The sequence below is a fragment of the Perissodus microlepis genome, chromosome 1 (genome assembly GCF_051167445.1).
Source record: "Perissodus microlepis isolate ML-2025 ecotype Zambia chromosome 1, ASM5116744v1, whole genome shotgun sequence".
Taxonomy (NCBI): Eukaryota; Metazoa; Chordata; class Actinopteri; order Cichliformes; family Cichlidae; genus Perissodus; species Perissodus microlepis.
Genome location: NC_140461.1, coordinates 38272226 through 38291009, shown reverse-complemented (window position 1 = coordinate 38291009; position 18784 = coordinate 38272226). Strand labels below are relative to the sequence as shown.

Below are 18784 nucleotides of genomic sequence, written 5' to 3'. Positions count from 1 at the left end.
CCTTGTGTGCATCAATGACAACAATGGCTCCTTTATCCAAAGGTTCTTTGGATCCAATCAGCAGCTTTCCATCTGCGTAGCCAACGGCAAAAGGCTTGTCTTCACTGTACCAGGCAATGTGCATTATTGCCACTAAAGGAGAAAAAAACCTTCTGTTTTCCTTTCAGTTACACAAGTAAATATCAAAGATGCGGTTGAACCTGAAATAAAACTCTCATACCGTCTTTCCTGTAGCAGTGTTCCAGCTCTGTGCGGTGCATACCAGAAGAGTCCAGCACCTCGATGAGGCCCAGTGATCCATCCATTCGACCCACCAGCAGCATGTCTTTGGGCTCCCCACACCACAAGGACTCTGCTTCCTCTTCAGGCCAAGTTAGTGCAGACACCCAGTGAGGCTGCACATCCAAAAGCCCTTTACCACCTTGGAGACAATGAAAGCAGATCCATGATGACATTTTGTATAAGATATATCATACTTATATTGACAAATGCCCAAGTATACTTGATTTTAATGTTCCTGTTAGGTATTTTAAATAGGGCTTCTGATGTCTTTCAGCTGTCTGTGAAGGAACATGAGAGCTTCCTGCTTATACAGTTGGACAAACTCCAACACTGCAGTCTTGGAGTGAGCCTGGTGACTGTAGTTTCCGTTCTTCCCTGCAGATTCACTGTGAGATGGATGATGACTTTGTTGCCACAATGTATCAACTTCTTTAATGCTGGGCTTACACTGTGCGATTTTTGGCCCATTTTGAGACGATTTTTGAGTCGTGCGACCGTTTTGGCGATCGGCCCGATTTTGGCCTTCATCGTACGTCGTGCATCGTGTAGTATACGTGGGGTAACGAGAAGCGATTAACACCTCACGACCAGCAGTTTCTCACACTGCGCACGCGCAAACACAAATGTCAGCGGAAAAGACGGCGCAGCACGGCTGTGCAGCGTGTGATCTGGACACAAGCGATGGAGGCACAACTTGTAGAACTTTGGAAAGCGCATCCGAGCCTTTTCCATGTGGCCTCACAAAATTATCACGACCACAACAACCGTGAAAATAGTTGGATCTACATGCTGCTCAATCACAGCTGCCTGATCATGTTTTTCATTAGCAATTTAGCAAAGTTGATGTTGGTGGTGTGTCTGTGTGAGTGAAAGACAGAGAGAGAGCGAGCGACAGATTTTCTGTTATAACCTTCATTTTATGGAGGCACAGTGTGAGCACTCGGGTCGCATCCGAGCATCGGGCCGTATAGTGTGAGACCTGCATCGTGACCTATGAACTTCTAACCCCTGCGAGTCAATCGTGCAGTTTGAGCAGGAGCTGAATCGCGCGACTGAAAAAAATCGCACAGTGTGAGCCCAGCATAAGAAAGCATGAACTGCTTCTTTTTATGCAAATGCAAAATTATGTTAAAAAAAAAAAAACAGTCAAAAAAGACGAGGTTAAAATTTCAGTGGCCCCCACCTGTAAAACCATTCCTTTTTTCGGGGGTTTGTCTCATTGTTGCCCCTCTAGTGTACCTGCTGTTAATTCATTAACACCAAACCAGGTGAAAGTGATTACACCTTCTATTAACCCCAGTACCGGCTCTGGACAGATGGTTCACAAAGCCAGGTGTATGGTGAGGGGCAGAAAATGATGCCTGGAACACATCCGGTGACCATTCAGTTTTATTTTTAATAGAAGACCTCTCATTCATATTCTGCAGGCCTCCGTCACCAGTAGTACGAGGTGAGCCACAGATTATAGTGAAACAAGTCCTGCAAAACTCAGCGAAGCATATTCAATAACCCTCAGAGAAGACTGGACAAAATGAACTCTTTACCATTAACTTGCCAGATGTTGACCATTTTCTCCATGGCAGAGGCGAGATACTTTCCAGTGACACTCCATGCAAGAGGTGACAGGCAAGGATCGCTGGGAGACCCCAAACCAGACATTCCCTCCTCCAAAGAGTCGTCACTAGTGAAAGATAACATAAAGAACTGTATTGAAGTATCTGACACCTTTGGGAGCACTCAAACTTATTTAAAGTCTCATCTAAAAGAACTTTATACAATGATGAAAACCATTTTTTTCTTTTGTAAGGAATGATGTGTGATTCTGTAGAAGAGGCTCATGGGACAGGAGCCTTCAGGACCTGCCTTAGCAAACTGCCAAAGGTCAGGTTGGTTCGATTCCTTGAATAACAAACCAAAAACATTTGTCCCACAGGGATCGTTAAAAGGCATCTTAATTCTCAAACTGGTAACTGAGTTTCTGATGGAGAAAAAAGATTTATTGGGGGAAAATAAATACAAACTGGACCAATTACAGCAAGATGTCTGCTTAGCTGTGTGGGATCCTTAAAAAAAAACCTTACTCCTTATTGAAGACGCAGGTCTGCTGGAGGGTGTACTGGCTCTTGGTTACGTTCCATACTCTGACCGTCCCGTCATTGCCACTGGTAGCCAAAAGGCCTTTCTTACTGCACCAACCACATGTGATGACCTGAAGCAACAAGAGGAGGATTATTTTAACTACCAAACAGAAATGGTGCAAACAACCTCGCTGTATAATACAGAGAAAGACCAAACTACCGACCCTGCTCTGGTGAGCCTCTAGTTTGATAAAGGAGCACTTTCGCAGGTCCCCTGCCATGTCAGCAAAAGTCTGCGGACGGTTCTGGTTGTTGTCGCGGTCGTGGGCGGCCAGAGTGCGAACTAATTGCTGAGCACCCCACTGGCGATGCTGCGAGGAAAGCCGTGAGGACAGGCAACAAGCTGCCAGAGCGTTGGCCAGCTCCAGAGGGCCTACAGCGGAAGGATTATGGGAAGGATGGGCATACAAATGCGCAATTAGACCTGCTCGACACGGAACACAAAGTGACAAGAATGCCCGGTGAGTGAAAGAAGGAGCAACGATGAAAAGACACAAAAAGCACAAAAAATGTGAATATACAGAAGGAACTGGCACAAGCAGATGAGTTATGTCACTACTACATGAATTAAACGAATACGTGTATGACTGGTATCAGCACCAGGAAGAACATTTTAGAATAAGCAGAAGAACATAACAGCATCACAGAATCACTGTTCTTCTGAGTATAAAGTATATTTATGTGAACACAAACCACATTGAAATGACTTTTCTTTAAATATTAAGAAAAAGTAACACATCATAACATACCAATATGAGATATAACTTCAAGGTAATCAAGATCAATTCCATGAAGTAAGAGAGAAACAATGACAGACGAAATGACATGGAACAGCTAAATGCCTTTTCCTCAGAGTCTACGAACCTCTTTTCTCCATATCAGCCTTGTCATAAGCAGGTCTCAGTCTGGCCCCTTTATCTGCCAGGAGGGCCACAAGGGCCTGAGTCACCACAAAGTTAGGCGACGTAACCAGCTTGTTCTCCTCGGCCACACCACGCAGAAAGCTGGGCAAGAACTTTCTCTGGATGGGGTCGTCCACCGTTGTCAGATTCATGCCTGTAGCCGCAGAGATCAGGTTCTGGATAAGAAAAGGGGGGGAAAGCATCACATCAATCAACATTTTTAAAGTGCAAGAAAGCTGAAAGGGGAGACATGGATAATCTGTCTGATGAAATCTGTGCAAATGTCACAGCTGCACCCCACACCTGCTGCTCAACCTACAAATGCATTTTCCTTACTAATGTTGCACCTTTTAATGAGACATAAACAGGCTTTCCAATAGTATAAGATTGATTCATTGTCAAAAAGCATTGTTAAAATAAATAAGTAATCAACCCAACATACATTTCTTTACTTTCTGTGGACTTTATCACACCACCTCTGTATACACTGATAATGACCAAAAATGTGGATTCATAAGACCTGTTGCTCTAGATTTTCAGACCAGTTCTCATATGAATTAGCAAACCTTAACCTTTTCTCCCAGTTTCCCTCCTTTGGCGATCAAGGATGGCTTCCTGACAGCCACCTTTCCACTGAGACCATTTCTGATGAGGCACTGGCAAACAGCAGATGGATCAACTGAACACCAGACCATCTCTTTCTTTGCAGGACTTTACTGGACTTTTCCTATTTCTTAAGGCTGTGACTTTCCGGTACAGTTCATCTGTTGTAAACAGCTTTTCAGACCTGTACTTGTCCAGTTTACTCCAATTTTTTAAGGACACACTGCACACCACATATGCTATATATATATTGTAGCTCTTTGACAATAATTTGTTGGTAGAAAAATACTTTTTTATCCATGTCAAACTATGTCATCTTTGGCATTTTTTGCAGACTCGTATAAAAGAAATCACAATGAATTAGGTGCTACAGGCTGCTGGTAGCAAAGCACCTAAAGATAAAAAGGGGTTCTGTTCAAGTTGTCAGTTACTGCATGTGTAGATTTCTACATACAGTATTTGAGAGAATAAAACTTCGATGTAATGGTATGTTTGAGAAGGAATCTTTTCCTTTTGGACTGAACAAATTTGGGGAATCTCATCACCCAGTGACTGTGTTTTCAATATCTAAGCTGAAAATCAAATCAGTCATCAGGGAGATACTGGGGTGATGATACTTTACCTGAGTGCACAACTGAACTAGCAGCTTGGCAGCATTGGGACTGTTGGAGGCAAGACAGCCCACTGCTGTGCTGAGGTAAGCCAGGCAGGAGATGGGTTTGCTCGTCTTGGTGGCCCCACGGGGCCTTTCAGCATGGCCTGGGCCTGTGGACGGACTGGTGGAAAGACCAGCTCGGCCCGCTGCCGCCAGGCACATCAGCCTGACTAGAGTCCTAATGTCAGTCAAACCAAGGGACTCTAGACCTGCTGCGAGGCTGCAGCTTGATCCGCTGAACGGGTGGAAGGAGAGAAGAGAGAAAAACGAACTTATTGTTCTGGTTTCTGTTTACCTGTCAAACACAATTCATAAATATTTAAATTAATATTTTATCTATGAATACACAACCTTATCCAAAGGGTTGAAATAGATGTACTGTTATTATTATGAATACTCTCACGGCATGATTATTCACATAATATCATATTTATTGACAAGCCCACCCAGGAACATAATGAATTTCTGAATTCTAAAAAAAGCTTGTGTATCTTATTTAGGCTAAAAAAGTATTTCCAGCAGATACAAAAGGCTACCTGACGGATAGCAGGGACAAGGCTCTCATCACCATTGTCCTGGCCAGCAGCACCTGAGCTGCAGCTGTCACCCTCCTCAGTGCCATCACTCGGTCATGGGGGTTCTGTAGGGCTGCTGCCTGCTCACCGAGGGTCACCCTACCAGAAGAACTCTTGTCCACTGAGGTCTGACAGCCTGAACACACAAACACACACTCAATTTACTGCCACTACAGTCAAAAACAGCCAACTTCTAAAGATAAGGGGCCACGTTTGCGTGACTGTACCAGGGCGAAACGCTCTAATGGCATTAAAATGACTTTCATGTGAAGACTGAAATTAAAAGGTGTGGACACAGTTATTTTTGTGACCTCACATCTGATCTGATGGTGAATTCGTGTTTTTTCTTTTTCTTCGTATCTCAGGTTAGGTCCCTGCAAAGTATTTTGTGTTTAATGGCAGAGCTGTCTGTAATAAAATTCTACTTGGGTTAAATCCTGCACTTCAGCCTAGCTGTCATCCACATAGTCACCACACAGTTTTTAAGGAAAGAGTTTGGCCTTATATCAGGACATGTTGGTTCTATTTTAGCTGGTTCATTGATCTGAACTGCTTCGCTGCCCAGGAGAGGAACACATCCCCTACACGGTAATTATTGATGTTTTCTAACCTATCTGTAGTAGAGTCTCCTCCATGCTGTTGGTTGCTGTCACCATGGCAATAGAGGCTCCCAACGGGTCACTATCTAGAAACTGGACAGCCTCGGGGACAATCCTGCGCTCGCTCAGACCCAAAGGGCCAGCCAAAAGCTCAAACTCCTCCTCCCCTGTCAACTTCTCATCTTCATCGACGTCCAGCATGTCCCAATCCTCTGCAAGACCGAAAGACAACCGAGTTTAAAATTGAAGGAAAATTCTAAATCTGTTGTGTCAGTTCAACGCATCACATCCACAGTCACCGTGCGTTACCTTCATAAACACTGTCTTGCTTTCCCAGAAGGTCAGGAGCCTGTCCCTTGTATCTGAAGTCACACCACAAAATAAAATCACACAAAGATTCTAATATAATATAAATAAGTACAGAAATATTTTTTATTATCGTGCTTTTCAATAGATTTTTCCCCTAATTTAAAACATCATTTCATTGCAGAAGTGTAAAAATCTAATCAACTTCCTGTTGCTTTGTCGGCTGTCACACACAGGAGTGCATACCTTTCCACAATGGGGACTTTGGCTTTGCTTTTGATTGCCAAGTACTTCTCTCTGCAGCCGCCACACAGCAGATAGTAGGGGTTTCCACTCCCACACTCCCCACCGAACCAGCCATCCACGTAGGAGCCGTTGCTGCGGTAGCCTTGCCGGTTGGCGCTGCGCCCACAGCCCGGGTGGCTCTTCTTCATGTGCTGATTGAAATTGGCCACGTTGGCCTCACACAGCTCGCACACTACCACTTCATCTCGATCGTCTGTCTCACACACGTGCTGTGAGTTGATGTACAACAGACACAAAGATGTTTTAGAGAAACAATACACATTCATGCAATCTAATCTGAACCTCTGACAAATATGAATGAGCAGCCAGTTATCAGTACTGAGAATAAAGATCGAGTTATCCAAAACATGAATTTCATTAGTTGCATGATTTAAAGTTTCAGGGGCAAAGTCCTAATGCATGCATGCAAGAAGATCTCATGGGTAATGTTTAACCAAACAAATGGGTTTATTTCAACGTGCATGTAAGTTTACTCGAAGCAATAAGTGATGGAGCGAAACCGCAGAATCGTGATGGCAGCTCTAAAGTCACACACCCATGTTGGCCAATCCAGTACCTCCGGGATCCACATTCCCAGAATGTCAGTGTCACTAGCGAGGTCTTGGCCAAACATGGCCTCCATGGTCTCCTCATCAAGGTCCATCTCCAGCTCTTCATCCAGGTTGAAGTCATAGAGTGCACCTGGGTCTTGTTGCTGCTGCAAGGACGAGACCTCCCGACGTGACTGGCTGTGGTGGGCCTGCACTGAGCGGTACAGTCCAGCTACAAAAGAATCAACGTTTCCCATGAGCTTCTGAGTGGAAGATAAATGTTCACTGTCTTGTAAAGAAAGGTAGGATATACACTTGTGAAATATTCTCACCAGCACGAGCCAGCAGTGTGCGTGCAGCCAGGTCAAAGCGGTGTTTCCTGCCCGCAGCAGAGCGGCCTCTGAGTGGGGCACTGCTGGATGCAGATGCATTGTCCTGATCCAGACCTTCAGGACTAGAAGACAAAATATACACACTTTAGAGTATTCATAGTCGCAGAGTAGCTGTCATTTTGCAGAAAAAGAAACACACTCAATAAACACGTCATCCCCGTGTAAGAGAAGTAGCTGGGCACCTCTGTTCTGTGTTGGGGTGACTCTCAGTACTTTCCATTTCTCAATTGGGAGGGTTGTAAAAGCACCACAGACCTACATTCTCTAACTTCAGACACGGCAGAATTTCTTTAAAAAGGATCTTTTTTGTCGTCTGGGCTCCAGTTGAATTAAACAGTGAGTTTAAGTTTCAAACAAGAGAAAATATATCATGCTAAGTTTTAATGATTAAAAAAAAACAACAACAACAATTGGGTGCAAAAATGTGAAATTATTTTGGATTTTCTCTCATCTACACAGGTTTAAAAGGAAACGTACTCCCTCAAATATATACATACACATTACTTATATTGGTTAGATGAGCCTTAGGAAGACCAGATGCTTTTGGTGACCATCAACAACTTCCTGACACGATTATAACTAGGGCTGCTCGATATAACGATATATATCGGATGACGATATGAAAACGTCTGTCGTGGTGTCGCAAAATAAACTGTTTACGGCAATATTTTGTCATCGTTTTGATGGTCACTGTAGTGGCTATATTAATTTATTAAAGTTCTCTCTTTCTCTTATATTTAATATAACCACACTACAGATGGACAAGCGCCTGTTTTTATGCGTTGTCGTTAGCAACAACGATGGTAACAGCACCGCATGGCTCCGCCGTCCGTTTGATTATTTTCCGCATAAACCTTTCAAAATAAAGCTGAAGATCCTGTTGAGATTTTTCAAAATAAACTGAATTATGTGAAATAGTATGCAGAGTGTTTACAGACGAGAAGCTAAAAAGAGCCGTCAGGTGCTAAAAAAATAAACCTTAGAACAGGCCGTGTATAAGTACTCACAAAGAAAATTGCGGCCGTTTCAACTTGTGTAACACTCGACTCCAGGTACATGACGCCCAGCTGAAAACACTTCACGCAAGTCGAGTTGCTCGAGATTCACAGAATTTACAGAAAATGTAAAATTTTGTGATACATATCGTTGTCGGGACGATAAATGTCTTACACCGGGATATGAGATTTTGGTCATATCGCACAGCCCTAATTATAATTGGATATTTGACGCTGTTCTTCACAGAAGAGTTCATTTAAATGAATCGATTTCTCAGCCCCGCCCGTCGGGTTATCATATAGCCCGACGGGCGGGGCTGAGATAGATTTTGGTCGCCCGACCGGAGATATCGCTAGCTCCGGGACATCGGGCTAGCGATTTTGCGAGCCCTGTTTTGTGTTGTTTCACTTTAAATTGGTTTAAAAGGAAAAAGCTGAAAATTTAAATAGTTAAAAGTTGAAATGTGAATAGTTGGTTTTTTTATTATACGATTTATTTATTACATTTTATGTGGAGTGAATAAATAAAAGTATAGTTACGGTGGCCCCTCGAGACAAAACACGTAAAAACTTCAAAACACGTAAAAACTTCAAAACACGTAAAAACTCCAAAACACGTACAAAACACAACAGAAGTGCTCCAGGATGCTAAGCGCAGTGTTGAGCTTTTGTTACCTCGTGGCTACACAAGCTAGGAAGTACCAACGACCGGTGTGTGGTAGTAACAGGTAAATGAACTTTTTTTTTTTAATTATTTGAATATATATGAATGCTTGTGTATAAATACACAAACAATACACATATGCTTTCAATTGTGTAATTTAAGTGATCTAGGCAGCTGTTTTGGAAGTTCAGTTAACGCTAGAAATGTGCTTTGGAGTTTGTACGTGTTTTGTCTCTAGGGGCCACCGCATATATTTATATATAAACATATATAAATAAAACCACTTTTTTTTACATTAGTAATTCCTTTTGTGCGTAATTTTATATTATTGTTAATAATAAATTAATTAAAGCAACAAAATAACTTGAAGATCCGGCTCTTTTTAGTGAGCCGAGCCGAAAGAGCCGGTTCTCTAAAAAGAGCCGGAAATCCCATCACTATTTCTTAGATCTTCACGGAGTTCCTTGGACTTTTCCATTTTTATATCGAGAGGGCGAAGCTATCAGTTGTCAATCATGATCAATAATAAGGAATGAATAGGCTTCGGCCTTATCACTGTAGAACCTTCAGTACTAGTTAAAAGATTTAGTTGAATGCATGTTTGATCCTGTGTGGATTGGAGAAAATCCCAAATAAATTCAAATTTGTGGACCCAGTTTTTTTTAATTCATTAAAGACGCCTGGAATAAGAGCCGTTACTGTGACATACATGTCCATGATGAGTGTATGTAAACTTCTAACCACAACTTTTAAACATTACTTATCCTACTACTACTCTACTTAATCACTGTTGTAATTAAAATGCAACACGCTGCGAGCAATGAGCACCCTGTTGTACCTTTCGCTGAAACCTTCCTCCACTTCGGAAGTGTCTGCGCTGGCTATGACCCCGGGAGAGCACAGATATGAGTTTTTATCCAGAGATTTGGCTCCAGTGATTGCTGTGGCACCATGACAGGACGAGTCGGGGGCTTCACCGCTGACACCGCCGCCTCTGGCGTGGGGCTCATCGTGCTCGTCCTCCGTTCCTGGATGTTCGATCATCCACATGGCTAGCACGGTGATGTTCTGAGCATCTACTTCTCCTCGAGCACCTGGGATAAAAACATATCATAACAGGTCGTCTATTTGTAGGGGAAATCTTGTTATGCCACGTCACAGACACGTAATGATGCACAGAAACTTTGTTACACAGGATGAATTGGTGGGGAACATTCTGAGAATATTCAAGATTTTAGGTAGAAAAAATAAGTCAACATCTTGATTATTCCTGGAATATAATCTTTTTACCCTGACTTCATGTATTTTAAAAAGGCACTTGCTCTTTCTCATCATTATTTTATGATTCTTAGGAAAATGGACAAAAATGGGCCGGTTACTGCAGATAGACTGACCAGTGGCTTCCAGAGCTTTAGTGATCTGGCGCAGGGAGAAGCCCATCTCCAACAGAGGCACAGCAATCGCAGGTGGAGGGGGAGACGTGGACAGTCTGCTGCTGGGGTCCGACAGGGCTGAAGGAAACAACAATGACATCATCATCGTCGGGGTCAGGCGGCTGAATACAGTATCAAAAGATGCAAAAAGTAAAACGGAATTATATTAAAATATCTGTTTGTGTTTTCTATTTTTTCAACTTTTCCATAATGGATAAGGTCCAAGCTTTCCACAGGCCAACCAAAGAATACTCCTTGCAGTTTGGCATACTTACAGGTACCTGTTCTGTTTTGTGGTCTGGAGGGCTGGGAGTCCGGAGAGGTGAGGCTCTGTCTGCGGCCAACCTCATCTGACGGAGAGGTCGGTAGGGATGACACTGGAGGAGTCTGGGCTCGACGTGTCGGAACAAGAGTGGTGGTGGGGTAACTGGAGAACATTTGCCTGCAGGTGGATTAAAATAATCATCTCGCTTTAATCCCACACGGAAAACAAGGCTACTCGTTAGCACTAGCTAAATAACAATATGTGCCATCTGACCTCAGGAGGCTGAGAGGCATGACTCCTGGAGACTCCGAGGCAGGGACGGTCTCTGTATCAGTGACAGGTGTGGTAGCTGTGGTAGTGTCCTCCAGTGAGGAGCTCATAAAGGAGGTGGTGCTGGAAGCTGATGGACTGGTGGTGACGGGGGTTTGTGCCAACTGTTCACCCTCTGTAACTTCCCCCTCCCCTTCAGGTTCACTTCTCACACCTGTGAAAGAGATAAAAAGAAAAGAGATAATTTGTAGCTTTATTCTATGTGGCTTGATTATAAATTGGACTCTTTTAGGGGTTTTGAACTGAAACTATCTGCATGTTCTCACCAGCCTTTGCTTTCCCACCACTAGGCTCCTCTAACAACCCATTTACAACTAGCTTGTAGATCATAGCCTGCGCCCTCTCCAGGTCTGCCAGTCCCAGGGCTCGCTTGATGGGGGAGCGCATTACTGCCCGCTTCACCATGTGACGCATGAGGAACTGCAGAGCTGCCCGCATCTCCACCTCATCCTGGTATACTGGTGAGGTGGCAGCTGGGTTTCCACTGGTGCAGGTGTTCAGATCAGCGTTGTGCCCACTGGGAGTTGCTTCTGGTAACACCTGGAGGTCAGGACAGAACTGGTGGTTAGAAATCTCGTAATATTTAACTGAGATCTGTTTTTGATTTCACCAACTTCAGACAATGTATTTACATACGTACTTAACATACTTTACACATGGTGGAAATGCAAACAACCAGAAACGTTCACATTTCTGTAGAAGTCAAAGATTTCCTGTAAGAATTCCTATGAACTGCACAGCACGCCAAGTGCATGGACTGCTACAGTTTAAGTAAACGTACTAGGCAGGCTTCTTTACCTTTGGTATGAGGAGCAGCTCAGCGTACTTGCTGCAGCTCAGCAGCGCGCTGAGGGTCTTCATAGCTCCCAGGTAGAGGTAGGACAGCTGCACAGCATGGATCTCTGACTGAGTGGTGATGGAGGAAGGAGAGGGCTCGTGACTGCGGCAGCCATGATCATGGCCTTTCTTCCTGTTCCCATCAGCAGGAGCAGGAGCAGATGAAGTGAAAAGGGTTTCATTCCCACCTACCCCGCCTCCAGCCACAGAGGAGATCTCACTCTCTGACTTTGAGTTGGGCGCCACGTGTGCTTTCACCTCATCGAGGCTGTGGGACACTCGTAGGTCAGAGGTTGCGGCAGCCGAAGGGGCTCCAACGTTATCTTTTGAGTCGTTACGGTTGTGCCCTTCGCCGTCGGTTTTCTCCTCGCCGCCGGTCGGCTCGTGCCCAGTAGAGGGTGTGTTGCGGTGCTTCTTCTCGTGGCGTCGGGCGCTGAGCTTTGTTGTAGTATCCTCGTGAATGCTGGTAAGGTAGGTGAGGTCCAACAACAAGGAGGCAGTGAGGCCACGGAAACGGGCCACATCAAAGGGCAAAGGCTCGCACGGGTCCAGGTTGTACAATGGAGTGTCACTAGGCGACCAGAAAGTTGGGAAGCTTTAATAGAAGCGAGTGGAGAGTGAAAAGAGACAAGGGAAGGAAACACAAAGTGAGGGAAAGGGTAGGAGAGAAAAGGCACAGCATGCGCGACAAATAAAAAGGTGCATTATGTGGGTATAACACATGACCATCCCAGAAGAATGTACGGACGATGAGTCAAAAGCCGGAGTCAAGATGTGAAAGAGTAAAATGGAGCAAGGGAAAACAGAGGGTGAAATGATGATTTAAAAGGAGGACACAGCAGAAAACATGAAGACACATCCAGAAATCACATTCAGCTCCATCTGTCATGTCGACACATTCCAGTAGACACGTGTTCTTCAGCAAGACGAACACGTGTCCAGAGGACAGCTCGTTTCACATGCACAGTGATGTTACTCTTTTTTAACCCCTGAAGTCATTATTCCAGAGAAACAGAACAACTGTTGCAGTCTAAGCCTTAACCTCCTAAGACCCGAACTCTTTCATGGCATACATTCTTAACTTCTTCTACTATTTGGGCTGTTTGGGACCTGATGAATGTAAAATCTTGCTCTCTAAGGGCCTGATATCCACATATGAGGGCACTCGTTTTGCATTTCGATAGAACAGTGGCAGTGTAACGTCCTCGTAAGTGGATATCAGGCCCTTGTAGAGCAATATTTAGTATTGTGGTCTAGACAACCCAAAATGTGATGTCCACATATGTGGTTGCCAGGTCCTAGGAGGTTAAAGTCACTCGGCACTTTGTCTTACGTCTTTAGTATGTCATAAACATATATGCTTTACATTTAATAAGAATAAGCCAATAAACGGCAGAAAACTTTTCATTCAATACCTGATAGTGACCTCGGCTTCATCCCACTGCACCTTAGCTGAGGTACTGCCCTCCTTCGTCACACCCAGCAGAGTAGCATGCCTCCCGGTCTGTTTGTGCACACATCTGCCTCCGACCCGAAGTCCTGCGTCCGCCCCCCCAATCACTGCCAGGACAGGCCACACCTCTGTGCAGAGGGTTCTCAAGTGGTGCTCCGACAGTTCCCCCAAGCCGTGCTGCCGTCCGTGGCGACCTTTCTCCTCATCTGTCCGTGTGGGCGTGTCCTGGCTTTCTCTCTGAGTGTCGTGCTCCTCGCGGCTCTGCACCGAGCGGCTCTTTTTCAGCCTCTGTCCTAGGCCGCCGCCAGAAGCACCAGCTGACTCTCTAAAGCACAGTTTGATTTTGTGAAGTCGTTCAATCATAGTCTTGTTTATGCGATGGGTCCAGTGGTCAGTGCGATGCAGGATGCGGATCAGCTGTATGGTGGCTTCAGCCAGCACTGTGGCCACAGGGCTGCAGACAGGATCCCCAGGTAAGAGGTCTCGCGGTGTTCCCCTCATTTGCATGTCACATATCTTAACCTAGAGACCAAAGATAATGACAAAACATATACAGTAACTAACATATACTCAGAAACAGATTCTTTGAGGTGATTTCAGATTGTGGCAGGTGTTTTACGTGTTTAATCAACGGTTGTTAGATGAATGTAGATACAAACAAGCGTCTGAGTAGTCAAAAATCCATAATGTAATTTTGACTATTCGCAATTCAACAATTCTCTTTTTGGGTCTATCACAAAGATGTTCCAAAGCTGACAGACCTCATCAATAAAAGATTTCATTTCATGTCGATGACATGTGCTAATTACTTAGCCAATTAATTGTGATTGGTGGACAATATTAGCCTGCATGCAGGCGCATAAAACAGCGTCATGTGTCACATTAGTTTTGCACTGCATGATAAAAAGATCTAAAGACTTTAAAACTGTTTATTTACTGTTTAATTACTTTTTATAGTGAAGATGAAAACACACATTACAACATGTGAAATGACTTCACAGATATCTTAAATGAATATTTCCATTCATTAATTAAACAGTTAGCCTCAAAGAGTAAATGTTTAAAAGGACGGACTCAGTCCAGCCACCTACCTTCTCTCCTGGATTACTGCTGTAGAACATCACACAGGGATAGAGCTCCGTGGCATCCACGTCCTCAAAGGCCAACTTGGGCTCCTTTGGAATCAAACGTTGATAGTTAGAGAAAGAACTATTCATTTCTAACAGGAGTCTAACTAAAGTCTTTTCACTTGCACAAATAACTGACTGCTCTCCTTTTTCACCCCTCACCTCTCCGTTCTTGCCAAAGGAGACCGTTCTTGCTTCCATATCCAGAACGCAGGTGATGAAATCTCCCTGAGTAAAGCTGCTAAGCGTCAGCGTTTGCTCCCCGTTATGATAGAGGTTTCCGCTATACGCTCGGTACAGCCACATATCCGATGTGGTGCGATGGTTGAAGTCGTGCACGGGCCATCGTGACACACCCACGCATGTCCCCTCATTGCCTCGATTCTCCTTCACAATGTAGAACTACAGGTGACAACAAACAAACTCTGAAACACGTAGGGAGCAAAATAAAAACAAAGGCCACCGTTTCCACCTCTGTGTTACTGATATTTAAAAACAAAACTATGCTTTATTATTATATAAGGAGATCGAGCAGAAAAATTGACTAAAAACAATATTAATCTTCTTTTTTGAGTGTTCTCCAACCAGTGTTGGTTCAGAGACTTATTCCCGTTAACGAAGCGAGACGAACAGCTCGACCAGTTTTTCACCTGCTAGCTTCCCCGCAGCCTTTTATTTCTGTGACACACAGTTTACACAAACAGTTACTTTGTTGAAATAAAGGGATTACACGGCGGTCTCTTCCTGTTTCATATGTTAGGCTATGCTCTCTCTATTTTTGGTGATTCCACGCCAGTGGAAACCCAAACAAACACGCATTAAGAGGATCTAATTCCTGTGTCTCGATCTCACGGCCCATGTCACCTCTACTTGCGGCCGCATAATGAAGTGAAGAAATGTTCAATAAATGATTTAATATGAAGGCAATAAGAGAGTGTTACAGGCATCGTCCTAAAGCATGCAGCCTGATGGGCAGTGTAGTCCGTGCTGCAGGGAGAATGGACTGCCATACCTGTTATGTGTCTGTGAGCGAGGAGGGAGAAAAAGGCGAGTGGAAAAGTACGAGTCACCGAGCAGAAACGGGAGCTGGAAGCATGTAAATATAATAGTAACCACTGCAGCCTGACGAGCCCAGCTGTAAGTAAGCTATTAAGACTCGACTGTACGCTGTGTTCGTGTTTTCCTCTGAAACAATAAGCTCCGTTGCAGCAGCCTTTCAACACCTCTCTCTGTCTCTCACTAGCAAAGTTGACCCAGACAACAAAGTAAAGCTAGTTTTCAGCTACGAGCTCGACACGAACCCGACGTATTAGCCAGAGGTCCCTTTACTACGGTTCGGAGCCGCGGACCTGTTTTATATACGCGCCGAATAGTTTTCTAGACGAGATCACTGCAAAAAGTGCAGCCTTACCTAATGTCCACCTACTGTTACTCATTTATATTACGATTTAAACATCTAGCTGGTGTTGGTATGGAGAGTAACCTGCAGTAATAGTAATAAATCACACAGCAGTAGGACATTCATGTAGTTGTAAAAAGCATGATAATATATTAAGTAATCCAAAGTATTTGAAATACGTTACTCTCATTGAGTAACGTAACAGAATACGTTACAAAATACATTTTGGGGCATGTAATCTGTAATCTGTAGTGGGATACATTTGAAAAGTAACCTTCCCAACACTGTCTCCAAGTAATAATGAGCCAATGAGAAAAATACTGTACCTTCCACTGGTAGCATCCAGAGGAGATGCCAGTCGAGGCCAGGCCGTAGCCTTTACCCCCGCTGCCGTGTGTCAGCCCCTGGCTGTTTTCCACTACACAACACTGAGCCTTTTCTGGGTCAAAGGAAATTTCCTGAATGGGAAGGTTCTCATCTTCCTCCTCTGTATCTCCCTGTGAATTCAAGCAGCTGTCAGCTACATAAACAAATAAAGATAAAGATACATCCACTGCTAGGTGATCCTGCACACCTGTAGTTTAAGCTCCTGAACCTTTTCTTTAATCTGGATCGAGTGTTTGGTTTGAGCAATGGGACCTTCCCACATGCAGTCAGACAGCAGGGAGAAGAGCCGTTCAATGACCTAGAGGACAAGAAAATATTAAAGCTGGCGGACTGACGACAGTCATGTAGGACAAACTGAGGACTTGTACAGAGAAACTATTAGCACCTGTGTCATTTGGTCATCTTCCATGCTAGCCTCGCAGGCAGGCAGGACAGCCTCCAAAACATGAAGAGCTAGGAGCCGAGTTCTCAAGTTTCCCACCAGAGGAACACCTACATTTAATAACCAGAGGAAACGTCATTTTCACTTATGTTTATATTTGAGAAAGCACCATACACGATAGTAGTTTCTCGTACCTGAGCAGCACTTCTGCGCTGCAATGTTCAGCAGCACCTCAGTCCATTTGGGGGATGCCATCTTGGACTGGATGGCCTTGGAGGACACCACCCTCCTTAGGAAGACCAAGAAGTCACCGAGGTGCAGTTCAGCTGTATGCTGTTTGCGCAGCAAAGCTGAAAATCAACAAAATTGCAATAAGTATAATAACAGGTTGCACTTATACAAACACAAAAACAGACTTTCTTTGAAGCAAATACTGTTCACACCACATCATCTAAACCTCATGCAAAAGTGCATCAGTCATGTGAGTGTTGCTAAGTCAATGACTTATATATCTCAAGATTTAAAGAAAATAAACAAACACAGAGATGTAATGACAACAAACGCGACTTTCACCTCTGAAGTCTTTCCTTTCAGAGTCGGCGCTGTCCTCATGTTTGCCATCTTCCTGCTCTTTTCCAGCATGAAGGAGACTAACTCCTGCCTGAGATAACAGGTTTTTCAGCTGACTGCAAAGCAGGTCCAGCAGTGACTGGACAACCTTGGGACTCAATTTGTCTGCATATGTTCTGCAAACACAAGGAAAGACACTGGTGTTGCACTGCTTCTGATTTACCAATTCCTCTACTGCACCTTGTTGAGCTCTTACCCCGTGCTGATGGCGAGTATTTGCAGCAGCCGTGTGGAGGCCACCTTCAGGGCAGTGCTGAGCTGAGACACGCCAGGTTTTTGCAGGAGCTGGAGGGGCTGCCCCAGCATGGTCTCTGTCCCGCAGAGCTGGGACAGCACATTGAGCAGCCCACTGGAGATGGCCAGAGACACGTCCACTGGCTGGTAGCGAACGCTCAATGCAAACACAGTCACCAGCAGGAGGCGCTGCTGAGCTTCTACGGTGACAAATGAAAAGATCAAAGAAAGGGGTCAACTAGAAGCTCACAGGCTGGGCCTTGTGTTTTAGAGGTTTAGAGTAAGGCCGTTAAGTTCTCTTTTCAAACACACGATTGGAAACATAACTTCACATCTACCTGCAGGTGAAGCTAATGCTATCGCCTGAAAGTTCTAATAAGCTTTCATAAATAATCCACCTAAATGTACACAGCACAGCTGTGAACACTCCTCAGTTCTATACAGCAGCACTTTGGATTACCTATGTGGTGCTTGTTTGCCTGAAGTGCTCTTTCCAGTGTGACAGACAGTTGCTGGTAAATCTTATGGACAGCCGTCTGGATTTCCATTTGGAGGCTCCTCTTTGCTGCTTTTACACCATCCTGTCAAAAACAAGTTCAAAACAACAAATCAGTCAGTCCTTTACACATACACTGAAGGTGAAAATACTGACGCACCTCTTCCTGTCAAACAAATACAGAGATCCTATATTGAGGATACAGCGCATCACAATGAACCGGTAAACTCCTTTTGTACTGCAGGCAGCCCACTCTGAGTTTATGTGCCAGTGTACAGAACTTAATCCCTGAAATATTTTATATAAAAAAAATAAGAACAGAAGGAAATCTCACCACTACCACTCACCCTCATCTGTCAATATGTGTCTTATATGAGTGGACGAGTCAATGAATTCACTTCTATCCAATGACAGCATTGCTAAAGTGAGTTTAGGATATCCTAAACTTTTCTGCTGCTGTTTTTACCACTGTTAGCTGCTGTTAACTGATGTTATTGAAACTGCATTTGAAGGCGATTTAGCATTGTTGGACTCGAACGCTCGGTAAATAAATCCTCATACAATGTGAGAATACAATCAGACTCTTCATCAGAAACAAAATGTGACTTTTAGGCCTTGAGCCTAACGTTAACTGGCATAATGTTAGTGTATAAGCATGCTAATTGTCAGCTGTCCAGAGGCAAGATGGTTGCATGTCTAATCAGCAGACAAAGAGCAACTGCAACAATGCTGTGAATAAATAAGCGAGTTTATGGACTTTCGTGTGTTAGAGCCCTGACCTCAGCTCAGCAGATGATGAAGTATCCATGTACAAATATTAAATGGTCATATATAGTTTAAAAGTGATCTTAAAAATATATAGTT

At 44.1% G+C, this 18784-nt stretch overlaps 1 protein-coding gene across 13 annotated transcripts in view; it reads right to left on the bottom strand.

Annotated features, from left to right (window-relative positions):
- The window catches only part of herc1 (HECT and RLD domain containing E3 ubiquitin protein ligase family member 1), an 83543-nt gene that overhangs the window by 23190 nt on the left and 41569 nt on the right, over positions 1–18784 (bottom strand). For 7 of the 13 annotated variants that reach the window (XM_084922922.1, XM_084922937.1, XM_084922995.1 and 4 more), the window contains 29 exons: positions 17885–18005; positions 17387–17624; positions 17134–17306; positions 16755–16910; positions 16564–16670; positions 16366–16476; positions 16118–16288; positions 14555–14794; positions 14357–14440; positions 13228–13787; positions 11774–12407; positions 11242–11515; positions 10919–11129; positions 10656–10822; positions 10342–10458; positions 9786–10041; positions 7229–7350; positions 6902–7128; positions 6307–6575; positions 6064–6116; positions 5766–5966; positions 5117–5291; positions 4548–4815; positions 3285–3498; positions 2585–2844; positions 2364–2491; positions 1827–1963; positions 221–421; positions 2–132 (listed from right to left, as the gene is read on the bottom strand). In XM_084922922.1, the coding sequence (XP_084779048.1) occupies positions 2–132; positions 221–421; positions 1827–1963; positions 2364–2491; positions 2585–2844; positions 3285–3498; positions 4548–4815; positions 5117–5291; positions 5766–5966; positions 6064–6116; positions 6307–6575; positions 6902–7128; positions 7229–7350; positions 9786–10041; positions 10342–10458; positions 10656–10822; positions 10919–11129; positions 11242–11515; positions 11774–12407; positions 13228–13787; positions 14357–14440; positions 14555–14794; positions 16118–16288; positions 16366–16476; positions 16564–16670; positions 16755–16910; positions 17134–17306; positions 17387–17624; positions 17885–18005 (6006 nt within the window). The remainder of the gene's footprint in view (position 1; positions 133–220; positions 422–1826; positions 1964–2363; positions 2492–2584; positions 2845–3284; positions 3499–4547; positions 4816–5116; positions 5292–5765; positions 5967–6063; positions 6117–6306; positions 6576–6901; positions 7129–7228; positions 7351–9785; positions 10042–10341; positions 10459–10655; positions 10823–10918; positions 11130–11241; positions 11516–11773; positions 12408–13227; positions 13788–14356; positions 14441–14554; positions 14795–16117; positions 16289–16365; positions 16477–16563; positions 16671–16754; positions 16911–17133; positions 17307–17386; positions 17625–17884; positions 18006–18784) is intronic. The other 6 variants (XM_084922984.1, XM_084923003.1, XM_084922954.1 and 3 more) reach the window with 5 other exon arrangements.